Source organism: Pristiophorus japonicus, chromosome 1 (assembly GCF_044704955.1).
Source record: "Pristiophorus japonicus isolate sPriJap1 chromosome 1, sPriJap1.hap1, whole genome shotgun sequence".
Classification (NCBI taxonomy): Eukaryota; Metazoa; Chordata; class Chondrichthyes; family Pristiophoridae; genus Pristiophorus; species Pristiophorus japonicus.
In genome coordinates this window covers 189109740-189137519 of record NC_091977.1, presented here as the reverse complement: position 1 = coordinate 189137519, position 27780 = coordinate 189109740, and the positions used below count along the sequence as shown (strand labels likewise).

Below are 27780 nucleotides of genomic sequence, written 5' to 3'. Positions count from 1 at the left end.
CCCCGAGGGACTGCTGACTTCTCCCCCGAGGGCTGCTGACTTCTCCTCCGAGGGACTGCTGACTTCTCTCTCCGAGGGACTGCTGACTTCTCTCTCCGAGGGACTGCTGACTTCTCTCTCCGAGGGACTGCTGACTTCTCCTCCGAGGTACTGTTGACTTCTCTCTCCGAGGGACTGCTGATTTCTCCTCCGAGGGACTGGTAGACTTCTCCTCCAAGGGACTGCTGATTTCTCTTCTGAGGGACTGGTAGACTTCTCCTCCGAGGGACTGGTGGATTTCTCTCTCCGAGGGACTACTGGCCTTCTCTCTCCGAGGGACTGCTGGCCTTCTCTCTCCGAGGGACTGCTGACTTCTCTCGTGTTGCCATTCGGCCTGGGATAGGGGCGGGGCATCGGGTCCCACGCTGCAGAGGAGCTACTGCACATGCGCGAAACCTCTTTTGAGCGCAGCGCCCTAGCTTCACCCCCTAATTGAATTCCCATGCCGCGCTAAGTCACGGGAGAGGCCACAGAGCGGCCAGAATGCGGGGACAACTTTTTGGTGCTGTTTTTATCCTATGGGTGGGCCAAATTTGGGCCCTTTGTCACTAGTGAGCTACTCTTAATGTCTCGGTATTTAATCTTGCTTCCTAAATAATTTTATTGCACAATGAAGGATGTTTTAATTGTTGCAGTGGGAGAATATGCTTCATATATTGGGAAACATTTGGAAAGAAATTAAGGTATGTTATAGCCAGCAATGAGAAGTGATACATATTTCAACAAATTGATATTTGTCATATCTCATTGTTAGTCAAAACATATTATGTTCCTAACACTTGCAGCATACATTTTTAATTTATCACACTTTTTTTTAGGAGTTTTATTATGACATCTTTGATTTCAGCTCAATTGATAGCATATTTCCACCACAGTTTAGAAAAGTCGGTACATACATTGGCAGAGCAATTAGTTGTTTATTATAATGTAACTTAATGTAACTGTTCAAGAATCAAAAAAATTAAAAAGGTATAACCGACTTTTAATATGAGAACCTATTGGCATAGCTGGTCAATAATGTTGTTAATAGTTGTGCTGCTGGCTAATTTCTGTTTGCAATTATCTCTAGGGACCACCAGGTTCACAGCCCTCGCCACATGCACAGCCTCCACCACACAACCCCAGCAATCCCATGATGGGACCTCACAGCCAGGTAGGAAGGCACAAGTAGCTAATCAGCACAAACCAACCAGGGCTGAGCAATAGCTCTGATAGCATCTATACTCTGTCTTATGGCTTGTTATTCATCACTTCCAGTAGTGTTATGATTTGGCTCTTCGGGATTTTCTTTTTGTTTGCAACATTGACTTATGTACATTGATCTGCATGTTTATCACTGCTTGGTGAGAAATGTTAATTTTCTCACTTGCACAAATCTATATATTTCCTGCATAACATTGTATATTTTATTCCAGGTCAGTTTAGCAGCTGTATTGTTTTAAGTATATCTGGGCTCTACCCTGTTAGCCGATAAATCAATTACATTGATTTGTTGTTTAAAGTAACTATTCTAATAATTATTATTTTAATTTACAACTAGCAAGTAATGTTTCGAAGCATTAAAATCACCTAACAACATAGAATTTTCAGTGAGAATTAATGCTAGATATTAATACTATGTCTTTTATAATTAGAAAACAAAATTAAAACCCCAACCAATATGTTGGTATTTCACAGCAACCAACACCGGATATAAACATGTGCAAAAAAACCTCGCACTCAAAATCACAACATATCAGAAGTTGCATTAAATCTGCCAGTTTGCCTTTCTCAATGAAGATGAAACCTGTGCTACTAATAAAGTTAACAGTATACTGGTCTTTCAAATATATATTTTTTTACTTAATTTAAAATAAAACACTAGCAACTGTTTTTATTTCCCTTCCCTACTTACCTTCCTCCCCATACCCACACCCAGTTTATCATTGATTCTCAGAAAACAGTTGGCAGCTGTTGGTTCAGTCTGAGTTCAATCATATTTGGTACTTGAAACTAATCTTGGATGACCTCAGAGTGCTGATGGCAAATGGAAATTGGTTTGTTTGAGGGTGTGCAGTTCTAAAATGTATTTTATCTATATTTTTGAAAGGTCACCTTTAAAATAAGTTTTAAAAAGTAGGTTGCATTATGATGTTTGTCAATATATTGGTTCAGTTTTAAATACTTTAAGTTTCAAAAACCATGTCCTCTAAAATACCTATTAAACTGGTATTTGAGAGTTAAGTGAATGTTCAGTGTGGAGCTAGTCATTTTTTTAATGTTTTTAACATACTAGCATATTATGTGTGTCTAATGACTTTTAATTACAGACTGTTGTTACATGCAAATCTCCATAGGTATATTCTCAACCATGGTACAATATCTATTATAGAATACCTATTGAAAATTTAAATACAATGTACAAAAGGTCTGTGTATTTTGGCCATTTGGCAATTAGTTAAATTTACATGGAGAGGTAAGCAACCTAAATTAGTTTTGTTTTAAAGCTAAATGGTTCTTTTAAAAATGATTTTGTTAACACTAGGGCTGAAACTTTCACATTGCAGAGCATGCGGGTTTCGGAGCGGGTCGGTAATTAAGAGCGCTGAAATTGACCACATCGGGATCCCGCCGACTTCGGCATTTAACTGGGGCCCGTTTCGAAGCAAGCCACGGACCCGCTCAGGCGAGGCGGGTGATGTTATTGAGCGACTTAACTGCTCGTTGAGAGACCCGTAAGAGCCTTTTTAACATGAGGATTCATCTTTAACTACTGCACAGTATTCACGGACCTTGGAAAGCTCACCTGTGAAGGGGAGACGGGAGCTCAGTGGCCATTGTGCTAGTTCATTAAGTGACAGCTGGAAAAAGCACATAAATACACACAGCTTTACACCTGCTTCCTTGCCTAAGGGAAAGGCTCTTGCTGACACTGTTTTGTGCAGAGATTTTGCTTTCGGAAGTGACTCTCACTACATTGGAGGATTGTGCCTCTGATCTCCAATTTACTTGGCATCTATCAGATCAGCATGGGTGCCGCTTATGCTGTTTCACCTAGGACTTCAGATTCAGACCAAGATAAACCCCACCACCAACAGCAGCAACCAACAACACCTGCAGCCTTCTCCTCACTGACCTGATGCTCCACAGAGAGGGGATCGGTATAGGGGTGCACAGCGCAATACCCCCAACACAGGGTATACAGGCAGAGGATGAGCTTCCTGGACATGACTAAACAGCAGTACTTCAGGCAGCTCAGGCTATCACGCCAAGTCGTGGCAGATATTTGTAGCTTGCTGAAAGAAGACCTGGTGGACACGCTTTACCAGAGGCTGTCAAAGTCACCACTGCCCTCAACTTCTTCGCCACAGACTCCTTCCCTGGATCTGCAGCAAACATTTGCACGATCTCGCAGTCGGCTGCCCACAAATGCATCACCCAGGTAACCGATGTCATGTTTCACAATGCTGAAGACAGTGTTACTGAGCGGCTGCTCAGCTTCGTGGCTCTGGCTGGCTTTCCACAGGTGCAGGGCATCATCAGCTGCGCACACATGTGGCCATTAAGTCACCCCCAAATCAATCAGGAGTGTTCGTGAACCGGAAGGGCTTCCACTCCTTCAATGTGCCTCTCGTCTGCAACCATAAAAAGATCATCATGAACGTGCATGCCAGATTCCCAGGGAGCTGTCATGACTCTTTCGTCCTGTGCCAGTCCAGCTTCCCTCAGCTCTTTGCACCTCCAAACAGACTTACCGGCTGGCTTCTTGGAGGCAAGGGCTATCCATTGAAGAAGTGGCTGATGACACCATTGAGGAGCCCAAATAATGAGGCCAAGGAGCACCATAATGAAAGCTACATTTCGACAAAATGTGTCATAGAGCAAGCAATCGGGATGCTGAAGATACGCTTCAGATCACTTGACAGATGTGGAGGAGCCCTTTAGCACGCATCAGCTAGGTCTCCAGAACCATCGTTGTATGCTGCTAGCTGCACAACATAACACAGCAGCGAGGATTAGAGCTGCAGGAGGAGCAAGGCGCAGGGCGCACAGCCTTTTCGGAGGAGGAGGAGGAGGAACAGATGCACCAGCCTCATAATGGCCTAATTTAGTTAAGTTGCACCGGTGCACCAATCTGGCTACCAAAACAATTCTAAAATAACCAAACCATTTCTGTCAAACACATACTCATTGTTCGAGGTTAAGTAATGTCTCACCATTCACTCCAAGTGACTAGGCCACTTCTGAGATAGCAGGCAACAATGGATAAGGCAAAGAAATAAATTTATGTGCGTCGTAAATAGAACTGAAACATAACACTAAAATTTTGGCAAACACCCATATGCGTACCCTTGTGCATCTACGATTGTGCCTTTCTTTTCAGAGTGCTTCTACGAGGTGCAACCCCTGTAGCTTCAGCAGATGTTGAGGCAGGCTGCTCACTTCCCTACAGTGACTGTTTTGACACATTTTGCAGATGCTGTCTGGGTTTTGGAGCATATGAGGGCCCCGCCAAAGACTGCTTCTCCTGCAACGATGCAGGGGCAGACTTGGCCATCGGGATCCGAGGCTGCATGATGAGCTCGGACTGAGGGGGAGGCAGTGGGGGAGAAGTGGGAGCACTTTCAGCAGAGCCCAAACTTCCAAGTGCCCTCTCACCACCATCCCTCTCATGAGCCACCCGCACCTCCCTGCTAGCAAGGAGCTGGAGAGTACCTTGCTGCACATCAGTGGGGCAATGAACACCCATGTCTATGTTGCTATCCCTTCTAGAGATGAGGTCAATAAGAGTCTGCAATCTATTGTTCACAGCAAGCATGTACTCGTTCGACTGGCACATTAGCTGTTCCATGCAGGTGGTGTTCCTTTCCATGGAACAGCCCATTGTTGCCATCACCTGCGATATGGTGCTGCCCATGTTGGAGATGGACTCCTCCATTCTCTGTACAATCATGCACATCGCGGCGGAAAAGCTCCCAGAGTCTCGCACATTTGTTGCTGCCCTTCCAAGATCTACCTTGTTGACGGCCCCCAATTTCAGCATCTGCATCCAGCTCAGCAGAGCTGGAAGCATCCTGTGCCCTCCAGGGAGGACTCTCCACAGCTGTCCCTGTCTTCACCAGCTTGATCACTTGTGATGTGTAAGACACTAGGTGACAACACTATTCTATGTCTCGCAGGATCCACGTATCTGCGCTGGTACTGGGTGCACATGGCTCTGGTGATGGTGCACCCTCAGAGAATGGAGCTTCCTCTGAGGAGTCGTCTTCCTCCTCTGGCTGGACAGTGGGGGAGTAAAAACATGAATTACACCTCTTATGATAAGAATGTGTAATGCTACCATGATGCACAAGATGATATTTCATTGGTTGCTGACATCAGTCACCATATGTGACTGTTGTATGCCATGTGGAATATTTAATTCTGTCACTAGGTTGTTGGGAGGTACCCCTCTCCCACTGCCAGCACCTTTGTCACTCTATTTATTTTGAGCGGATCCTCTTCTGCTGGCGACAGATTAGTGTATAATGGAGGGCCACCTCTTGTTCGTTCTCTTTCTCTCTTCTGTGCTCTCTTCGGCTGCAAGGAGGGAAAGAAGAGAACTTTAAGTGAGAGTAATGGAATGAGTGTAAGGGATGGATGGGCTACATATGTAGAGGGTGACTATGTGTAAGAGGCATGACATTTCCAAATGATCTCCTCCTGTGGCGTCACTTTCTAGCGTTGCATTAGGCTGAGGGTGAGTGTCAGTGGTAGTTAGTCAGATGTGAGTAGGTGCATGACAGTGAGGGTTGGGTACACTTGCAAGGTGGGTTGGTGTGAGGAGTAACGTGCAGGAGTAGGCTTGGGAAAACAGAATGATGGGGTTGTGGTGACACGCGCATCAGGATGTTGTTGAGTGTGGCATTGTACTCACCTTTCCTGGCCTCATGAGATCATTAAATCTCTTGCGGCACTGTTTTCAGGAGCGACTGACACACCCATGCTGCTCACTTCTTGTGCGACCTCCAGCCACCTTGGTTTCTGTGGCTGGTCCCTTTCTGCCGCAACCAGGGAATAGGACCTCCCTGCATGCTACGGCTTCTTGGACCAGGACTTCCAGGGAGGCATCTGAGAACCTGGGCACAGCCTTCTGGCACTGTGACTCTATCTTCCTTGCATCCTCACAAAAGTCTTCGATAGATAACAATAGCCACATCTCCCAAACACCTATAAGCCTCCTCCAACAACCTTCAATTGTGATATGTGCGAGGCTCCTTTAACTATCTGAGCTGAAAGTGAGTCATTAGTGACTTCATCCGACCCGCTCCATTTAATTGTCTGGGAAACCTGCGTGACTCTTTTAATTGATCCAATTCAGTTAAATGTGCAGTGCAGAATGCGCTGTTGAAAACTTCGGGATGGCGACCTGGCATGTGGCCCGCATGCACCCGCCCCGACTCTAAGTGAAAATTACTGCCTAGGTGTCACTTGTTGCAATCACTAGTATTAAAAGAATATCAGAAACCTGAAAAAATGTGAGTAGTTCCCGATGTGATTAAGCATTTAGAGCTGGTACATTCTAAATATTTAAAATATAAAAGATTTGGCTCTGTGGTGTATTAATTTAGTGGAGCCTCTGCTTGATACTCACTTCTATTCTACAGTTTAGACATTTGAGCCAGCTGAGAATGGGAAATATGGGTATGAACTAGCATCCTGATGTTCAACAAGCATTTCAACTTCACTTTTACAACAGTTGAGAGAAGCAGGTACTTTAAAAAGGCCAAAATATATGTCTAGGCAATGAATATAGAACGTTGATATCGTACCAGACTGTTACTACAATTATTGCAGTGAAATGTTACTGTGTTGTCCAGGAACAGTATAATCTCACCAGGAATGTCTTGGGATATTTTGCATGGTGTGTGATTTGTAATCGCTACTGTGGTTAACAGGTTGAGGCACCAACCATATGCAAACCAACTGAGTTACCTTCTATTTTGTGTGTTGACTTGTTTTTGCTGTACAGTTTAAAAGTGTCGATAGCTCTTGGGTTTTGTACATATATAATTTGCACAGATTTATTTGCTGTTTGATTAAATTTATGTTGACGAACTTGTGAGTGTTTTGACACTATGAATTACCACGTTTGGCTTATTGACTTAACAGTTAAGAGGTTTGATTCTTACCACTGTGAGCATGGTGGTGATCCAGTAATGATTCCCTGGTTAAATGTGTGATGAATTTTGTTGGTTTCTGATGATACTTCCTGTTTTGTGGGAGAAAAGAAACCTAGCTGGACCAGCGATCTCTTCAAAGATGAATGCAGTTAAGTGGCATGTTGAAACTCCATGATCTGTTGCCTCTTTCTCTCCTGAAGTAGATTGCTTGGAGGCAAGACCCTGTGAAAGTGGAACATAAGGTGAAATTGTAAACTTAAAAATCAGTATGGTGCATAAGTTGAATGCTTTTTGTTAAAAAGCACTTTTTCCATTTATTTGCTTGTTGCAGCCTTTCATGTCACCTCGTTATCCAGGAGGCCCTAGGCCGCCCCTCAGAATACCTAACCAGGTAAAATTATATTTGTATTGCATGATATTAATACACTTCCTTCACATTTACATTGTACCTTATGAAATGTTATACTCACTGCTGTTGCAGTGTTCTTACAGACATTTGTTCTGTTAAAATATCTAAAACAATGATTTTTTAAAAATTCTTTAGTATGACAAATAATTGCAGAAAATAAAATGAAAACACAGAACATTTCTTGACTTGCTATATTTCCTAATAACCAGGAAACAACTGTAATCTTGTCATCCCACATATTTAAGGTTAAGAAATGTTGGACTAGAAATTCGGTATCGTCCGCTCTGAGGCAGTGACGCTGCCGGGGCGCGACCTTTAGCGGCAGGCGATGTCTACCACCTTGTGCGATATTCAGTTGTATCGCCCAAGAGGAGAGTGGAGTATTAAGGGAAGCGTTGCGCAATCCTCTTAAGGCATTAAAGGCCCATCGCGATGCGGTAGCGCTTCTCAAGTTGAGGCGCTAGGATACCGTCATCCTAGTGCCTAAAGAGGAGGTGAGGTCGACCATGTGAAACCTGCAAAAAAAATGGAAAGAAAGTTACCAGCAGCCTTCCACAGGTAAGAGAGGTAGTAATTGTTAAAAATTTGACTCTTAACACATCTCTTCATTCCCTGAGATATCGCCCCAGGATCCTCTGTGCACCGTCTGCTTCCCCCTGTCAGCCGTAGCGCCATGGTAGGTGAAAGCAGTCAATTTCGGAAACGCATCACAAAAGGGGCATTGCACACTTTTGATGTCACCAAGTGGGTGGCGCTATAGTGCGCAGCGCTAAATTACAGCGCCGCAGCTAAATCACCAGTGAAGTTCGCAGCAGGCTGTTGGCACTCGGTCTATAGGTGTTTAGCAGCCCCTTAGTGCCCCTCTATGGCGCTAATGGTGGCGCTAAACAACCGAATTTCTCCCCCATAATATTCTGTTTGCAATAGTCATTCTGGTTGTTGGTGAAGATACGTAGCAAACTGTATTTTCAATATTATTATTTCTAGTTCATATCCAAGCACTTTTTAAGTGTGATGAGATTTTCTGCCTCTACCACCTTTTCAGCTAGTGAGTTCCAGACCCCCACAACCTTTTGGCTGAAAAAATTCTCCTCTAATCCTGTTGTGGATGCAATAACTGTTGGACTGAGTATTGTTTAACTCCAAGAGATATGACCTTGGCTTTCCTTTATTAAGGCCCAAAGTGAATAACATACAAAATGGCTGGCCTTTTATACTTGGGCTGCACACCAGTGCGTGCAGCCCAATGGCCTCCAACAGTGACACCATCCAGTGGCTAGTGATCCCAAAAGTACATACATGACAATACCCCCCTCTGAGATATTAACACAGTCTTTTATAAATTGAGACGGTCTGGTGTTTTACACTTCCGGGTTGACCGTTTCAGTTCAACTCCAGCCTTGGTGAGTGTTCAGAGTCTGTTGTAACTGGTGGCTGGGTGACTGACCTGATGGGAGTGGCAATGACCATGTCAGGGATTGAAAGCCCATTTTCTTGAACATGTCAGTGATTGAAAGTCCCGATTCACTGATGACCACTGAGTCCTCTGATGACTGGGAGTAGGTTGGTTGGTCGCTGATTGTCTTTTCCTCTGACTGTTCCAGTTCGTCTGTGTGCCTCAGCTTTGTCTGATCCATATGTTTACTGTATGTTTGCCCATTTTTGAGCTTAACAATAAATACTCTGTTGCCCTCCTTGGCCATGACAGTACCAGCGATCCATTTGGGACTCTGACCATAATTCAGAACATATATAGGATCATTTACAGAAATATCGCGTGACACAGCTGCGCGATCATGAGACCCTTGCTGACTTTGTCTTCTATATTCAACATGATTATTCAGGTCAGAGTGTACAAGAGATAGCTTGGTCTTAAGACCTCTCTTCATCATTAGTTCAGCAGGTGAGACCCTGGTAAGCGTGTGTGGTCTTGTCCTGTAACTAAGCAGTATGCATGACAGGCAGGTCTGCAGTGACCCTTGGGTTACTCGCTTCATACTCTGCTTTATGATTTGGACAGCACATTCTGTTTGCCCATTGGATGCAGGTTTGAACGGTGCTGACCTTACATGTTTGATACCATTGAGCTTCATGATCTCTTGAAACTCCTGACTGGTGAAACACGATCCGTTGTCACTAACAACGATGTCAGGCAGACCATGTATCGCGAACATGACACTGAGATTCTCAATGGTAGCTGTGGATGTACTGGATGACATGATTATACACTCTATTTACTTCGAATATGCATCCACCACAACTAAAAACATCTTCCCCAGGAAGGGACCTGCAAAGTCTATGTGGATCCTGGACCATGGTTTGGACGACCAAGACCACAGACTCAGCGGTGATTCCGCTGGTGCTTTGCTGAGCTGCATGCAAGTGTTGCACTGATGCACACATGATTCCAGCTCAGAATCAATTTCCGGCCACCATACATGAGACCTGGCAATGGCTTTCATCATTACAATGCTGGGATGTGTGCTACAAATTTCTCGCTCCCTTTCTTGGGCATAACAACACGATCGCCCCACAGTATACAATCCAACTGAATAGACAGTTCGTCTTTGCGACGAATGTAAGGTTTGGTCTCCTCGCACATTTGCTTGGGTTTGGCAGACCAATCACCTTTGAGAATGCAATTCGTCACCACTGATAAAATTGGGTCCTGGCTGGTCCAGGTCTTAACTTGTTGACCGTGACAGGGGTTCCTTCACTCTCAAAAGCATCCATAACTAACAATAGGTCTGCCGATTGTGGCGTTTCCACCTCCGATGTGGGCAATGCAGACGGCTCAAAGCATCGGCATAATTCTCGGTGCCAGGTCTATGACGAATGACATAATCGTAAGTGGATAATGTCACCGCCCACCTCTGGATGCGGGGTGAAGCATTGGTATTGATACCTTTGTTTTCAGAGAACAGTGAAATGAGCGGCTTGTGATCTGTCTCCAGTTCAAACCGACGACCAAACAGGTACTGATGCATCTTTTTAACCCTATACACACAGGCTAGTGCTTCTTTCTCAACCATGCTGTAGGCTCTTTCCGCTTTAGACAAACTTTTTGAAGAATACTCGGCTGGTTGAAGTTTACCCGACTCATTAGCTTGTTGGAGTACGCAACCAATTCCATATGACGAAGCATCACAGGTCAAAACTAAACGTTTACATGGGTCATAATGTACCAGCAGCTTGTTAGAGCAAAGCAAAGTGGCTTTCTCAAAAGCTCTGTCTTGAGACGCACCCCACACCTAGTTGTCGCCTTTTCTTAGCAGCATATGCAGTGGTTCTAATACGGTGCTGAATTTAGGTAGGAAGTTACCGAAGTAGTTGAGTAGACCCAGGAATGAACACAGCTCCGCCACATTCTTGATGGCCTTGGTTTTTGCGTCCATGGGCCTGATGCTGTCAGCAGCAATTTTCCTTCCCAGGAATTCGAACTCTGGTGCCATGAAGACGCACTTCGAGCGTTTCAGTCTGAGTCCCACTTTGTCCAGACGATGTAGAACCTCTTGCAGGTTAATCAGATGTTCCTCGGAGTCACGACCTGTGATCAGGATGTCATCTTGGAAGACCGTTCTGGAAATGGACTTCAGTAGACTCTCCATGTTCCTCTGAAATATTGCTGCAGCCGAGTGAATTCCAAAAGGGCGAATTCCAAAATAAATAGTTCTTTATGTGTGTTAATGCACATAAGTCTCTTCGACGTCTCGACCAACTTCTGTGTCATGTCGGCCGACGTGAAGTCCAGTTTGGTGAATGACTTCCCCCTGGCTAGCGTTGCAAATAAGTCATCAGCTTTCGGTAACGGTTACTGATCCTGTTTCGAAACCCTGTTGAATAGAACCTTGTAGTCTCCACAGATTCTGACTGTGCCATCACTTTTCAGCACAGGAGCAATGGGGCTGGCCCACTCATTAAATTCAACTGGTGATGTTATGTATGTAACTATGTAATACTTGCCACCAGAGGGTGCGACTGTTGGAGTCCTAATGGTCACCTGCACACACGTACAGGGCCAGTATAAAAGGTTGGCTGCCATATTGTTTAGGCACTGTGGAGTTGTAATAAAGAAGACTAAGGTCACACTAAGTTTAGCTCACAGTACTCAGCCTCATGGAGTTCTTCTATACACAACAATTGGCGACTATTAACAGAATATAAACCTTCACACAACCATGGCTGCCGTTGACATATGAGAGAGATTCGTAGCGGATGATGATTGGGAAGCCTTCGTCGAGTGTCTCGACCAGTACTTCGTGGCCAACGAGCTGGAAGGAGACACTAATGCGGCCAAGTGCAGGGCGGTTCTCCTCACCGTCTGTGGGCCTAAAATATACGGCCTCATCAAGAATCTGCTCGCACCTACAAAACTAACAGAGAAGGAATATACAGAGTTGTGCACGCTGGTTCGGGGCCACCTCAAGCCGAAGGAGAGTATCCTCATGGTCAGATATCGTTTTTACACGCACCATCGCTCCGGGGGCCAGGACGTGGCGGATTATGTTGCTAACCTGAGACGCCTTGCGGGACCTTACGATTTTGGAGCTGCGTTGGGGCAAATGCTGCAGGATTTTTTCGTGCTGGGCATCAGCCACGAGGTCATTCTTCAAAAGCTGCTGGCTGCCAAAACCCTAGACCTGTTCAGGGCCATCGCGATCGCCCAGGCATGCATGGCCACGGACGATAACACCAAACAGATATCTTCTCAACATCGAAGCTCACCGGCAAGTACTGTGCATAAAATGACGTCGCTAGCAGGCCGAACTGCATATGGCCGGGCCTAAACTTCTGCGACTGTAAGACCTGTGATGACTCAGAGTCCGGCATCGGGGATGAATGTGAAACACTAGCACCGTGTTGGCGCTGTGGGAGTAATCATCGAGCCCACCAATGTCGATTCAAGCACTACATGTGCAAAGGCTGCACAACGATAGAGCACCTCCAGCGAATGTGGAAACGTGCTGCGACACACCACGTGGCAGAGGATGATCGATTTGGCGCGGATCACGCAGCACAGGCAACTCAACCCGAGGAAGAAGTATATGGGGTACATACCTTCACCACCAAGAGCCCTCCTATAATGCTGAAAGTCAAATTAAACGGAGTTCCAGTATCCATTGAATTGGACATGGTGCGAGTCAGTCAATAATGAGCCAGAAGGCTTTTGAGAAACTGGAACAATAAAGCACAAAGGCCCAAACTGAGCCCGATTAATGCAAAGCTACAACAAAGAGCTCATACCAGTCATTAGAAGTGCGGCAGTGAAGGTATCGTATGATGGAGCTTATCATTGGCCTATCATTGTGGATTGTTCCAGGCAATGGCCCAATGCTGTTCGGCAGAAGCTGGCTAGAAAAGATTAGATGGAATTGGAACGACATCAAAGCACTATCTTCAGTGGATGATGCCTCGTGTGCTCAAGTGCTGAGCAAATTTCCCTCGCTATTCGAACCAGGCATCAGCAACTTCAGAGGCGCCAAGGTACAGATCCATCTAGGCCCCGATGCATGGCCCGTCCATCACAAGGCTCGGGCGGTTCCATACATGATGAGGGAGAAAGTCGAGATCGAACTGGACAGACTCCAACGCGAAGGAATCATATCGCCAGTCAAGTTCAACGAGTGGGCCAGTCTAATTGTTCCGGTGTTGAAAAGCGATGGCATGGTAGCAATATGCAGAAACTACAAGTTAACAATGAACCGAGTTTTACTACAGGACCAGTACCCGTTGCCCAATGCAGATGACCTATTCGCAATATTAGCGGGGGGCGGGGGAAGTCGTTCACCAAGTTGGACCTAACCTCCGCATGACACAAGAGCTGGCTGAATCTTCGAAAAGACTGATGTGCATCAGCACACACAAAGGGCTGTTTATATACCACAGGTGCCCTTTTGGGATTCGCTCGGCTGCAGCCATTTTCCAGAGAAACATGGAGAGTTTGCTGAAATCTATTCCGCACACCGTTGTGTTTCAAGACGACATCCTGATCACAGGTTGTGACACCGTCGAACATCTACACAACCTGGAAGAGGTTCTAAGTCGCCAAGACAGAGTGGGATTCAGGCTGAAACGCTCGCCAAGTGTGTTTTCCTGGTGCCAGAAGTTGAATTTTTGGGGAGAAAGATTGCAGCAGACGGCCTCAGGCTCATGGACTCAAAGACAGAGGCCATCAAGAATGCACCCAGACCACAGAATGTGATGGGGCTGCGTTCGTTCCTGGGACTCCTCAACTATTTCGGTAACTTTCTACCCGGGTTGAGCACGTTGTTAGAGCCTTCGCACATGTTGCTACGTAAGGGTGACGACTGGGTTTGGGGCAAATCTCAAGACACAGCCTTTGAGAAGGCCAGGAACCTGCTATTTTCAAATAAGTTACTTGTACACTATGACCCATGTAAACGTTTAGTGCTACCTTGTGACGCCTCATCGTACAGGATCGACTGTGTTACAGCAAGCCAATGTATCGGGCAACCTCCAACCGATTGCATACACGTCTAGAAGTCTGTCTAAGGCTGAGAGAACCTATAGTATGGTTGAGAAAGAGGCATTAGCATGTGTATATGGGGTTAAGAAAATGCATCAATACCTATTTGGACTTCAGCTTGAAACTGACCACAACCCGCTCATTCGCTGTTTTCAGAGAGCAAAGGTATAAATACCAATGCTTCGTCCCGCATCCAAAGATGGCCACTAACATTATCCGCTTATGACTATGTTATCTGCCACAGACCAGACACTGAAAACTGTGCCGATGCTCTCAGCCGGCTACCATTACCCACCATTGGGGTTGAAATGGCACAGCCCGCAGACTTGCTTCTGGCCATGGATGCTTTTGAGAGCGACGGGTCACCTATCACAGCTTGCCAGATCAGGACCTGGACCAGTCAGGATCCTGTGCTATCATTAGTAAAGAGTTGCGTCCTAAATGGGAACTGGTTGGCTGTTCCCGGGGAAATGCAAGATGAAATTAAGCCGTTTCACCGACGCAAAGATGAAATGATCATCCAGTTGGATTGTCTCTTATGCGGTAATCGTGTGGTTTTGCCAAAAAAGACAGGGAAACGTTTATACGCGACCTACCCAGTACCCACCCAGGCATTGTCATGATGAAGGCAATTGCCAGGTTGCATGTTTGGTGGCCCGGCATTGACTCGGACTTGGAGTCATGCGTGCATCAGTGCAACACTTGCTCGCAACTGTGCAATGCACCAAGGCTCCACTGAGTCTGTGGTCATGGCCCTCCAAACCGTGGTTCAGGATCCACATAGATTTTGCCGGTCCCTTTCTAGAAAAGATGTTTTTACTAATTGTGGACGCTTACTCCAAATAGATTGAATGCGTAATCATGTCATCCTGCACATCCACAGCCACCATTGAAAACCTCCAGGCTATGATCACCACCCATGGCTTGCCCGACGTCCTTGTCACCGACAATCGACCATGTTTCACCAGCTTGGAATTCAACGATGTAAGGGGTGGTTTGCAGGGGGTCAGCTTTCCCTTCTGACCTTATATGAGCGGTTCCGAATCGCTCCCACACTCTTGGTTCTAGACACTGGAATTATGAAGGGACTGTGACAGACTTGGACAGACAATCGGTTTCAAGATAGGAAGCAGGTATGGCTTTATTGTGTCCAAAAAGAAGTAAAAGGCACACCTTTAATAACACACACAGACCAATACACACTGAAGGGTACAACACATTGAATAAAATGTCAAATTACAGCCTGTGGGGAAAACAATACAGCTTAAACTCTAAATGGGATAAAGAGGAGAATGCAGATACATTTACACAAGTTATCCCAGCCTGCCCCCTCCCAATTCCCCGAACTAACTAAGTTATAGCTCTAAGGGTTCAGGGGCTATGCTCACCAATCCCTTTAGACAGGGTTGCCGGTGAATCACGGTTTCGGGGTTCGCTGCACTTGGCCTTCTAGGTGAGCCGTACCCCGGACGGAGGAGAGGACTTCGGACTGCGTAGTCTTCGGTTGAGGTGCGTCCGTTGATGCGCTAAGTTGCGTTTTGGATGTATGGGGTAACTACCCACTTTCTTTGGTTAGGAATAGTTTTAATTAGTCCCTTTTGATAATTTCTCACCCGTTGGGTCGTTCAGAAGTAGATTGTAGAGTGGAAATAAATGTCGATTCTTCGGTTTTTGCTGAGTTGGTTTTGGTTGGTCGTTTCGCTGGTTGTGATAGCCTGGGTTTGTCAATTTGGTTGCTGACAGCCTTCCGTTTCGTGGGCCTCGTGCTCAGTCAGTCCTTGACGATTTCTTGTAGGTTCCTTCACGACTCCATTTCTTCACTCCCCAGCTCCGGCTGCTTATGTCTGTCTGTGTTCCTTTCGAGTCTGTGTTCTGCTAGTTCTGTGTTCTGCTAGAGTCTGTGCGAGTTACAGTCTGTGTTCTGCTAGTCTTTCCTTGTAAAACTGGGGGATAGATATATCCCCCAAAAAAGGCTCTGTTATCTCCCATCAAATCTCTTGGGCTCTGTTTAAACTGTTCTGTCCATTGATTTTCAAATGTCTCCTTTGTCAGCAGTAACTCGATTAGGGTGTGAGAATGTGCTACCACTGGTTTTGCACTGTTTTAGGATTGTCCAGTTTTTCTGACCATGATTTCCATTGTGCTTGATTGGGTAATTCGATTATCTCTCAGCGGCTGAATAGTTCCCCCAGACAGCCTGGGATCCTTAATACACGAATTTGCTTCAGACGTTGGCTCCACCTCCTGTATTTGGTAACTCTTTTTCGCAGCCAAAATGTTGTAGAATCTTAAAATTGATATGCTCCTTCCCATAGATGTTTAGGGGATCTCAAGCTTCTGTAATTTAGGTCCATTTTGAATTCCCTTTCTTATGAGTCCAAACACTGGGGGGGTCTCCATGAATGCATCCCCTTTTATCCCCCGCAGGCTTCGTCTGCCCCTTTAAACTCATTTTGAAAGCCCAGAAAGGGATTCTTCGCCTCTGTAGGGGAAAGATACCTGGAATCTTTGCGAGTTATTGGTAAATTCTACATTCCCCCTGTGATACCATATCACTTATGGTATCATTCTTCGAGGTGAGCAAAGCTCCTGACTCCCAAGAGATAACCTTCCCCGTAAATTAGCTAAACTAATACCCAAAATGCATTACACTTATGCAACATCACCATCGATGCACAATTTTCCCTTTACAGGTTCAAACTTTTGACATTATACCCTCCCAGCTTGGAGGGGGTTCAATCAATACAATTGCATTTCAGCACAGTTACATTTCATTTCAGTTACATTATATTCACCAGCATATAGGCAACGTACAACCACATTACAGAAGGAAAAAAAAAACATAGATTAAAATTAAACAACATCAATTGGTCCCCTGAGGTTTGTCCATCAACCGGTAATGTCTGGATCCTGCCCTTGAGAACTACTCTCAGGCTGGCTGACACACAAGACAAACTCAAAATAATCATCTTAACATTACTGCAACATTAACCTCAATTCTAAACTTAACCTTAAAATGTAAAATGGTGCAGTCAGCTGCCTCAAACCAAAATTAGAGCTATGTACAACCGCCACCCGTCTCCGGGTGGCCTGGTTAGTCCCTGTCAGGCCCATGCCTTGTGCGGCCTGATAGCCGCCTGGATGCTAGGGTTTCCCCGCAGCCGGTGAGCTGGAGACCCTGTCTCTGGGAAAGCTCATTGCTACTGCTCCTGTGAGACCCTCATCGCTGGAGGCGGCTGGCTGGTGGTCCCTACTCTGAGCGGCCTCTGTACTTCTGACCTTCGGCCTTTCCTGTCGGGCTGCCCTTCTCCTAGGGTAGAATCGCTGAGGCCCAGATGCCGGTGACCACGGTATCTTTAGCCGTGGTGTACGGAGGGTCCTTCTCAGGGCTTGGGTTACTGGGGTTGCGTCCGAATCCCAAACGATGGGTGGGATAGCCCCTCCAATACTGCAATTCACCGCCCCTATAGGCATGGTTTCTGAGCTTGCCACATTCCCTGTGGGCCCTTCACCGTCGGGGGCGGCCAACGGAGGGTCCCTGTCCTGAGGACGGTTCACCCCTCCCAGCTGCCCTCTGTGCTTGGCTGACCCTGGGTTGTACAGCTTGCACTGGTTGATGTGGAACCACTTAGTATGGCGGGGCAGCTTTATGGCATGGACCATCGGGCTTGCCTTGTCCACAATGTTGTATGGCCCCATATATAATGCTTCAAAAACCCCGACCCGAGCATAGTTCCTCACCATGACCTGGTCCCCTATCTCCCATTCGTGGTGTTTGCTGGGTTCTAGCAGCAATCGGTTCCCCTGATGCTGTCTGCCCATGTTACTAGCAGCCTGCCAGTGAATCTGTTTGAGGTGTTCAAACAGGTTCCTGACAAACCGGTCCCGGTTCACCTCTCTGAGCTGACCTTCTGTGAGCACCGGGCTAGGACATGGGTGGGGGTCCGCATGATCCGGCCAGTCATGAGCTCGTATGTGGAATACCCCGTGCTCTTTGACTGGCTGGCTCGGATCCCCATTAGGACCAACGGTAAGACCTCCACCCACTTTTGGGGTGAGTCTCCCGTTTCCTTCCGCAGCCTTTCTTTAATGGTGCGGTTTAAACGCTCCACAATACCCGATGACTGGATTGTGGGCAACGTGCCATTTCCCCTCAATGCCGAGCACCTTAAGGGTTGCCTGCATTACCTGCCCAGTGAAATGGCTCCCCTGGTCCGATTCCACATAGTGTTGGAGTCCCCACTGGGAGAACACTTCCCTCACTAGAATCTTAGCTGTCCCTAGTGCGGTGGCTGTTCGGCAGGGGAAGGCTTCAACCCATTTTGAGAACACGTCCACCAGGACTAGGCAGTATTTGTGGCCTCCCTGGGCGGTGGGTAGGGGCCCGATGTAGTCAATTTGGATTGACTGCCATGGTCCCTCTACCCTCCTGACGTGTCCGAGGGACACCTTCCTTTTCTGGGGGTCAGGGTTGTTCACAGCACACACCAGGCAGTTCGCACAGAACTTGCGGACGTCCTCCCTGAGTCCCGGCCACCATCCTGCCTGTTCTACCCGTTGCCAGGTGGTCTCAGGCCCGGGGTGTCCCGCTCCTGGACCCTCATGGGCCAGTTTTAGGAATTCCCTCTGGTGCTGTTGCGGCACGACCCATTGTCCCTCTTTAAACAGCATGCCTTCCTTAACGGTAATGGCTGCTGTGCCGAACGGACCTTCTACTCTCTCTCCTCTAGCTAGTGCGTTCAGGACAGCTTTCAGGACCGGGTCCTGTGCCTGAACTGTTTTTAAGTCTGGGGCCAAGGCTATCCCTGTACTCACTACTGCCCTGTTCTTATTCTTGACCACTGCTGTGCGGCCGGTGTCATAGGGGTCCCAGAACTTTCCTGTGCGGGCACCTACTTTGGCCAGTTTGTCAGCCTGTTGGTTTTCCTCTGCACGGGGTTCGGTTTTTGAATGGGCCTTCACCTTATGTATGTAGACCTTTCCTTCTTCCCCCATCGCTGTCATGATTTTCTCCAGCAGGGGCTTGATTGCCAGGGGTCTCCCATTAGCAGACGTGTATCCGCGACTCGATCAGATAGCCAGGTACTCTATACATGAATTGCAGGTGAACATACTGTCCAAGCAAATCGTGTACGGGGTAGGGAATTCCTCGGGGTGGGTCACCACGTACATTACGGCGGACAGTTCAGCATGCTGGGCACTCATGGTGCTGGGGAGCTTGATTGCCAGAGCAATACCTGCCCTTAGGTCGTAGACTCCGCACCCAGTGAGTTGTTCGCCAGCAGATACCGTGCTGGACCCGTCCACGTAGATGTCCCGGCCTGTAGGGTGTAACCCAGCCCGAAGGCCAATGTTTACCTCCCATACCCCTTCTATGGAGCACCTGTGGGCTTTCCCTGGATCGATTAGGTTGGCTGCGAGCCTTGGCTCGCGGGGGCCTTCTACTCTGAGGTCCATCTGGGAGAGGAGCAGGGTCCAACGAGCAATGCGGGCACTGCTCACCGTCCCGTCCTTAATCCTCCCATCTCGGAGCATCTGAGTCGGTGTGTGGTGGGTTAGGAGTGTTAGAGAAGACCCTCCCGTGAAGATCAAGGATCTTTTCACTGCCCAATGTGTGGCTAGGAGGTGTCTCTCACAGTTGGAGTACCCCTTCTCCACATCTGTGAGGATCCTGGAGGAGTAAACCACCGGCCTCAGCTGGCCGTGCCACTCTTGAAGCAGCACTGAGCTCAAACTGTCCCCGCTGGCTGCCACCTCCAGGAAAAACTCCTTTCCTACATCTATCGCTCCTAAGGCTGGCGCAGTCTGCAAGTCCTTCTTGAGCTGATTAAATGCTGCCTCGCAACCCTCATCCCAGTCCCACTCTACACCCTTGTGTAGGAGCCTGAGCAGAGGGGCTGTGGTGGCTGCATAATCCTCAATAAAGTCTCTGCAGTACCCGGTGAGCCCGAGAAAGGATCTTACCCCTGTCACTGGTAACTCCTGTACTGCCTCCCTTCTAGCCTTGTCTATGGCCCTTTCCCCAGCGCGCACAGTCAGCCCCAGGAATTTGACTTCCTTCTGGCCGATCTGTGCCTTCTTGGGGTTTACTTTAAATCCTTCTTTTAGCAGCTCCAGCAGCTCAGCCAGCAGTGGGCCATGCTCCTCCCTCTGATCGGTGAACAGGAGCAGGTCATCCACATACTGCACCAACTGCTGGGGTCTGCTAAAGCCCTTTAAACAGTTCGCCATGCATTGGTGAAAAATGCTGGGACTATTGTGGAAGCCTTGGGGAATACAGTTCCACGTGTATTGTTGGCCCTTAAAGGTAAAGGCGAACTTGTACTGGTCCTCCCATTTTAAAGGAATGGACCAGAACCCATTTGAAATGTCCAGCACCGTGAAAGTGGTCGCAGATGCTGGAATACTCCCTATGAGATCCGCTACGGCTGCTACAGTGGGTGCACAGGCAGGGATATTCTTATTTAGTACTCGATAGTTCACGGTGGCCCTCCATGAATTGTCCGGCTTCTTAACCGGCCACAGTGGAGAGTTCACATGGGTTGCTATCGGTCTTAACACCCCTTGCTCTACCAGTGATCCCAGCGCCGTTGTCAGGTCTGCCTCTGCCTCCCTGGGGAAGTTATATTGCTTTTGTGGTCTGGTCATGGGGTCCCCTTTTTTACTAACTTCCACCCCCATTACCCTACCACAGTCATGTTTGTGGGTGGCAAATGCTGCAAGGTGTGCCTGTACATATGCCTGGTACTCCACTGGGGTGTTACTGACCAGTAATTCCAAGTCATAACCCTCCTTTGGCTTCACGGTACACAATGTTCCCTTGGCCCCTTTTTCTGGGATCACCACCACCTCACCTTCCCTGTCAGTCACTATGGCTCCCCATAGACAGTGGTTCCTGAGATCCACTAGGATCTGGTGGCTGTTGATAAAATCAGCTCCCAGGATCCCTTTTCCCTTCTGCTCCCATTTCATCAGGACACACTTCCATTTGGTTTTGAGTGTCCCTAACTGAATGGTGAGCGGGATGGAAAACAAACCAGTTAGCTCATTGCCTGTGAACCCCACTCGACTGTACGGGACCCCGTTCGATAGAGGTGAGGTAGCTGGGTTATCTGCATATACAAGGGTGCTGGAAGCGCCAGTATCTAGCTGGTAGGTCCCTTTCACTTTCTCCACCTCCATCGTAACGCACGGTCTCTTCCAGGCATCGTACTCGAGGGAACACAGGTACACAGGCTGCGCTGGCTCTAGTCATGCATCTGGGTGGGTTGGAGCAGAGGGTTTTACCGTACCGGCTACTGGACCGGTTGCGATAGCTACTGCTCCCTGTCCGTTTATGAGCATCTGAAGGGCGGCTATGAGTGTCTCATATGAGTCGGGTGTTCCTGCCCCGGCCTTATGGGCTGGGGCTGAAGTGGCCTTTCCCTTAATCTTTTTCCATGGGTTCCTACAGTCCTTCCTCCAGTGCCCACTTTTCCCACACCCAAAACACTCGCCCCCTTTGTGGGGAGGGTTCCCACCTTCCTGATGCCACTCTTTCTTGCCTTGCCTGGGTTTAATCTCATGGACCCTCCCTTTAGAGGAGGGCTCCTCTGTCCCTCTACCGTTCCGGTAAGCCAGTGTCAACTGTCTGACCACTGTCTCCTCTGTGGTTCTTGGATCGAACCAGACCTCGGCTTTTGCCTTTACTCCAGGTAAGCTGTTTGCCACCAGGCTGCGGAGCCAGTGAGCCAGCTCGTTAGGGTTCAGGTGGGCCCGGTCAAGAACCCCCCTTCATGCCGTTTCGTAGACCGGCCACAACCTGTCGCCGAAAGCCTGTGGAGTTTCACCATAGAGCTGCACTGTTTTCTCCACTCGGGAGAAAGGACTCCCGTCGTTCATACCCATGGCCTCTAGAACCTCCTCCTTAACCGTAGCGTACGTGTTTCGCCCCTTTCTGCTGTCTGCAGAGAGGGAATGGCACAGCTTGGTGTCTAGTGAGAAGAGCAACAGCTTAGCCTGCTCCGAATCATCGCACCCGTTAATATCCCCTGTGTGTTCCACTTCCAGCAAGTGTACCGAGGGATCCCCCTGTTGGGTGAGCTTACTTAGGTGGCCGATCATAGCCCTCAGTTTTTGGGTGTCGTGGGGGACTACGAAGTTGCTTTCGAGGGGTCCTGCTGCCCCATTGGCATCAGGCAGGCCAAACTTCTGCTGCCGGACCGGGTGCATTGGCCCTGGTTCCGGCCCTTCTTGTATTGGCTCGCCCTCTTCCCCCTGCTGCCAAGCCGAGTTAAAACTCGGGGCTGCCGATGTTGGTAGTTCGCAATCCTTGCCTGCCCCACACTCTGGCTGACACCTCTGCTGCCCCGGGCCATTCCTGGGAGCTGCAGGCGGTGACTGAGGGGTTTCTCCTTGCCCAACCAGGTGTTCCTGGGCTAAACCCGGGTTTATCAGGCACACCATGCCTTTAGCCCAGGATAGAGCAAGGTTCAAGCTTTGGATCTGCTGCTGGCAGGGGCCGTGGTCTCCTGGCTCAAATTCCCTGGTACTGGCTACCTTATAGGCTACCTGAATGTCTCTCACCCTCTCCCCATACTCTTTAACTTGCTTGGCGAGGTGGGAATTCTCTTCCCGCAATGCCAGTTCGCTATTCTTGGCTTCAATAATCTGACACAGTAAAAGGTCCAGTTGGGTTTTGTACCTTTCTTTAGTGAGCTCTCTACTTTCCTTTAACTGTCCCACCTCTGTCCACAGCCTTTCCCTGACTGTGGCCCTTGCGCTGGACCTCTTTTCTGCCTGTCTTAATACTTCCTTTAATTTCTCATTCTCCTCATCTAGAAACCGGATCTGTTGCTGAAGGCAAATTAGTCAAATGGCCTTCTCTATCAACCTTTTATGGTGCTTGCTCTCGGTCCATTGAGCTGCAGCATCTTCTGGACGCTCAGCATACAATAGATCGAGTACCCACTCCTTAGCCACATTTACCCTCTTAAACACATACGAGGAAATCCCCTCTTCCATTTTGCTTCGTTTCCAGAAACCAGTCTCTCTCTTATCACGTCCCTTGTACCAGTGTCCCATCTGGGTCACCATTATGTAAGGGGTGGTTTGCAGGGGGTCAGCTTTCCCTTCTGACCTTATATGAGCGGTTCCGAATCGCTCCCACACCCTTGGTTCTAGACACTGAAATTATGAAGGGACTGTGACAGACTTGGACAGACAATCGGTTTCAAGGTAGGAAGCAGGTATGGCTTTATTGTGTTTAAAAAGAAGTAAAAGGCACACCTTTAATAACACACACAGACCAATACACACTGAAGGGTACAACACATTGAATAAAATGTCAAATTACAGCCTGTGGGGAAAAGAATACAGCTTAAACTCTAAATGGGGTAAAGAGGAGAATGCAGATACATTTACACAAGTTATCCCAGCCTCCCCCTTCCCAATTCCCCTAACTAACTAAGTTATAGCTCTGAGGGTTCAGGGGCTATGCTCACCAATCCCTTTAGACAGGGTTGCCGGTGAATCACGGTTTCGGGGTTCGCTGCACTTGGCCTTCTAGGTGAGCCGTACCCCGGACGGAGGAGAGGACTTCGGACTGCGTAGTCTTCGGTTGAGGTGCGTCCGTTGATGCGCTAAGTTGCGTTTTGGATGTATGGGGTAACTACCCACTTTCTTTGGTTAGGAATAGTTTTAATTAGTCCCTTTTGGTAATTTCTCCCCCGTTGGGTCGTTCAGAAGTAGATTGTAGAGTGGAAATAAATGTCGATTCTTCGGTTTTTGCTGAGTTGGTTTTGGTTGGTCGTTTCGCTGGTTGTGATAGCCTGGGTTTGTCAATTTGGTTGCTGACAGCCTTCCGTTTCGTGGGCCTCGTGCTCAGTCAGTCCTTGACGATTTCTTGTAGGTTCCTTCACGACTCCATTTCTTCACTCCCCAGCTCCGGCTGCTTATGTCTGTCTGTGTTCCTTTCGAGTCTGTGTTCTGCTAGTTCTGTGTTCTGCTAGAGTCTGTGCGAGTTACAGTCTGTGTTCTGCTAGTCTTTCCTTGTAAAACTGGGGGATAGATGTATCCCAAAAAAAGGCTCTGTTATCTCCCATCAAATCTCTTGGGCTCTGTTTAAACTGTTCTGTCCATTGATTTTTAAATGTCTCCTTTGTCAGCAGTAACTCGATTAGGGTGTGAGAATGTGCTACCACTGGTTTTGCACTGTTTTAGGATTGTCCAGTTTTTCTGACCATGATTTTGATTATCTCTTAGGGGGTGAATAGTTCCCCCAGACAGCCTAGGATCCTTAATACACGAATTTGCTTCAGACATTAGCTCCACCTCCTGTATTTGGTAACTCTTTTTCACAGCCAAAATGTTGTAGAATCTTAAAATTGATATGCTCCTTCCCATAGACGTTTAGGGGATCTCAAGCTTCTGTAATTTAGGTCCATTTTGAATTCCCTTTCTTATGAGTCCAAACACTGTGGGGGGCGGGGGTCTCCATGAATGCATCCCCTTTTATCCCCCGCAGGCTTCGTCTGCCCCTTTAAACTCATTTTAAAAGCCCAGAAAGGGATTCTTCTCCTCTGTAGGGGAAAGGTACCTGGAATCTTTGCGAGATATTGGTAAATTCTACAACGAGTTTATGACCCGCAATGGCATCAAGCATGTCGGGTCTGCTCCATTTAAGCCCGCGTCTAATGATCAAGTGGAGCAGGCAGTCCAAACAATCAAGCAGAGCATGAAACGTGTGACGGACGGCTCCCTGCAGACCCGCTAGTCTCGCATTCTGCTCTGTTACTGGACGCGACCCCACTCGCTCAGTGGGGTTCCCCCGCCAGAATTGTTAATGAATAGAGTCCTCAAAACCAGGCTCTCCCTAGTCCATCCGGATCTTAATGATCACGTGGCAACCCGGCGACACCGGCAGAACATGTACCATGATCGTGCGGCTGTTTCAAATGACATTGATATTAACGACCCTGTGTTTGGCCTGAATTATGGTCATGGTCCCAAGTGGGTTGCAGGCACTGTTTTGGCCAAGGAAGGGAATAGGGTGTTTATAATCAAACTGTTAAATGGCCAAATGTGCAGAAAGCATTTAGATCAGACCAAATTGCGATTTACTGATAACGAGGAATGACTTGAAGAGGACATCACCATTGACGATCCACCAACACACACCCAACCAGCAATCGACCTTGCTGTCAATCACAAGGATGAACCCACTGTTCCTGACAATCCAGTCATACCAGCTCCGGTGCAGTGGAGCAATAGTCCGGCCAACTCACACACGCCAGGGTTTGAACTTAGACGATCAACCAGGGAGTGAAGGGCTACGGATTGCCTCAACTTGTAAATAACTTGTACTGAAGACTGTGCGGGGGGGGGGGGGGCGGCGGGGAGTGGTGTTATGTATGTAACTATGTAATACTTGCCACCAGAGGGCACGACTGTTGGAGTCCTAATGGTCACCTGCACACACGTGCAGGGCCAGTATAAAAGGTTGGCTGCCATGTTGTTTAGGCACTCTGGAGTTGTAATAAAGACTAAGGTCACGCTAAGTTTAGCTCACAGTACTCAGCCCCGTGGAGTTCTTCTATACACAACAGGTGATATGATCCCTTCACGCTAGAATCTGTCCAGTTCGATTTTGACCTTCTCCCTCATCATATACGGCAATGCCTGAGCTTTATGATGGATGGGTCTTGCATCCGAGTACACGTGGATCTGCACCTTGGCTCCTGTGAAGTTGCCGATGCCTGGTTCAAACAGCGAGGGGAACTTGCTCAGTACTTGGGCACATGTATCTTCCTCCGACGACAATGCCTTGATGTCATTCCAGTCACATCTGATTTTTTCAAGTCAGTTCCTGCCAAACAGAGTGGGCCATTGCCTGGTACAATCCATCACGGTAACTCATGAACCACACTGTCATACGACATTTTAATTGTGGCATTGCCAATCACCGTTATGAGTTCTTTGGTGTACGTGCATAACTTGGCATTGACTGGACTCAGCCTGGGCCTCACAGCCTTAGTATCCTACAGCTTGTCGAATGCTCTCTGGCTCATTATCGATTGACTTGCTCCTGTGTCCAGTTCCATCGATACCGGCACCCCATTAAATTTCACGTTGATCATTATCGGTTTGCTCTTTGTTAGGAACGAGTACAGTCCATACACTTCCTCCTCTGGTATCGCGGATTGCGTATCCGGATCCACGCTAGTCTGATCTTCATCCTCCACGTGGTGTGTCGCAGCACGCTTGCTCATCTGCGGACACTTGCGCTGGAGATGCCCCACTCTCAGACAGCCTTTGCAGCTATATTGATTAAATTGGCACTGCTGGTGCTGGTGATTTCCCCCACAACGCCAACACGGAGAAATCGGATGCATTCCCGCTGGCGGACTTTGGGCAGCCACAAGTTTCGCTTACGCAGTCGAGTAGGCCCTGCCATGTGCCGCTCTGCCAAACGCCGAATCAATCATATTTATAGTACTTGCCGAGTTTAAATTTTTCACTGATATCTGCTTTAGACTTCTATTCGTCGTCATGCATGACTGAGTGATCGTGATGGCCCTGTTCAAGTCCAATGTCTCCACCGCCAGTAGTTTACGCAGGATCACCTCGTGGTTCATGCCGATTACAAAGAAGTCCCACAGCATGTCTGCCAACACAGCCCCGAACTTACACGGTCCTGCTAGACGTCTCAGGTCGGCAACGAATTCCACCGCATTCTGGCCCTCTGAGCGAACATGCATATAAAATCTGTATCTCGAGATGATGATGCCTTCGTCTGGCTTAAGGTGATCCTGTACCAGTGTACACAATTCTTCATACCTTTTCTCTGTTGGACTCACAGGCAGGAGTAGATTCTTTATCAGACTACAAATTTTTGGACTGCAAACCGTGAGGAACACCGCCCGGCGCCGAACTACATTGCCGACCTCCTCCATTTTGTTGGCCATGAAGAACTGTGTCAAAGGCTCACAAAGTCTGCCCAATCTTCTCCTTCCACAAATCACTCCAGTAATCCAATTGTGCTCATTTTTGCATACAAAGGTTCTTCTTGCCTCATCGCCAAGTGCTGTGTATGCAATAACTGTTAGACTGAGTACTGTTTAACTCCAAGAGGTATAACCTTTGCTCTGCTTTATTAAGGCCCAAAGTGACTAATATACAAAATGGCTGGCCTTTTATACTTGGGCTACACACCAGTGCATGCAGCCTAATGGCCTCCAACACTGACGCCATCTAGTGGCTAGTTATCCCAAAAGTACCTACATGACACATCATTCTACCAATTACTTCAAATTTAGGATGCCTGGGTATTGACCTCCCTGCTAAGGGACTCCTATCCACTCTATCCGGGCCCCTCATAATTTTATACACCTCAATTAAATCTCCCTTCAACCTCCAAAGAAAACAACCCCAGCTTATCCAGTCTTTCCTCATAGCTAAAATTCTCCAGTCCTGGCAACATCCTCATAAATCTCCTCTGTACCCTCTATAGTACAATTGCAACTTTCCTGTAATGTGGTGACCAGAACTGTACGCAGTACTCTAGCTGTGGCCTAACTAGTGTTTTATACTGTTCGAGCATAACCTTCCTGCTCTTGTTTTCAATGCCTCAGCTAATAATGGAAACCATCCTGTATGCTTTCTTAACCACCTTATTTACCTGTCCTGCTATCTTCAGGGTTCTGTGGACGTGCACTCTAAGCTCC

At 47.7% G+C, this 27780-nt stretch overlaps 1 protein-coding gene across 4 annotated transcripts in view; it reads left to right on the top strand.

Annotated features, from left to right (window-relative positions):
- The window catches only part of ssbp2b (single stranded DNA binding protein 2b), an 810931-nt gene that overhangs the window by 569375 nt on the left and 213776 nt on the right, over positions 1 to 27780 (top strand). For 2 of the 4 annotated variants that reach the window (XM_070885543.1, XM_070885522.1), the window contains 2 exons: positions 1109 to 1192; positions 7513 to 7572. In XM_070885543.1, the coding sequence (XP_070741644.1) occupies positions 1109 to 1192; positions 7513 to 7572 (144 nt within the window). Of the gene's footprint in view, positions 1 to 1108; positions 1193 to 6668; positions 6771 to 7512; positions 7573 to 27780 lie in introns of those variants that run through there. The other 2 variants (XM_070885553.1, XM_070885533.1) reach the window with 2 other exon arrangements.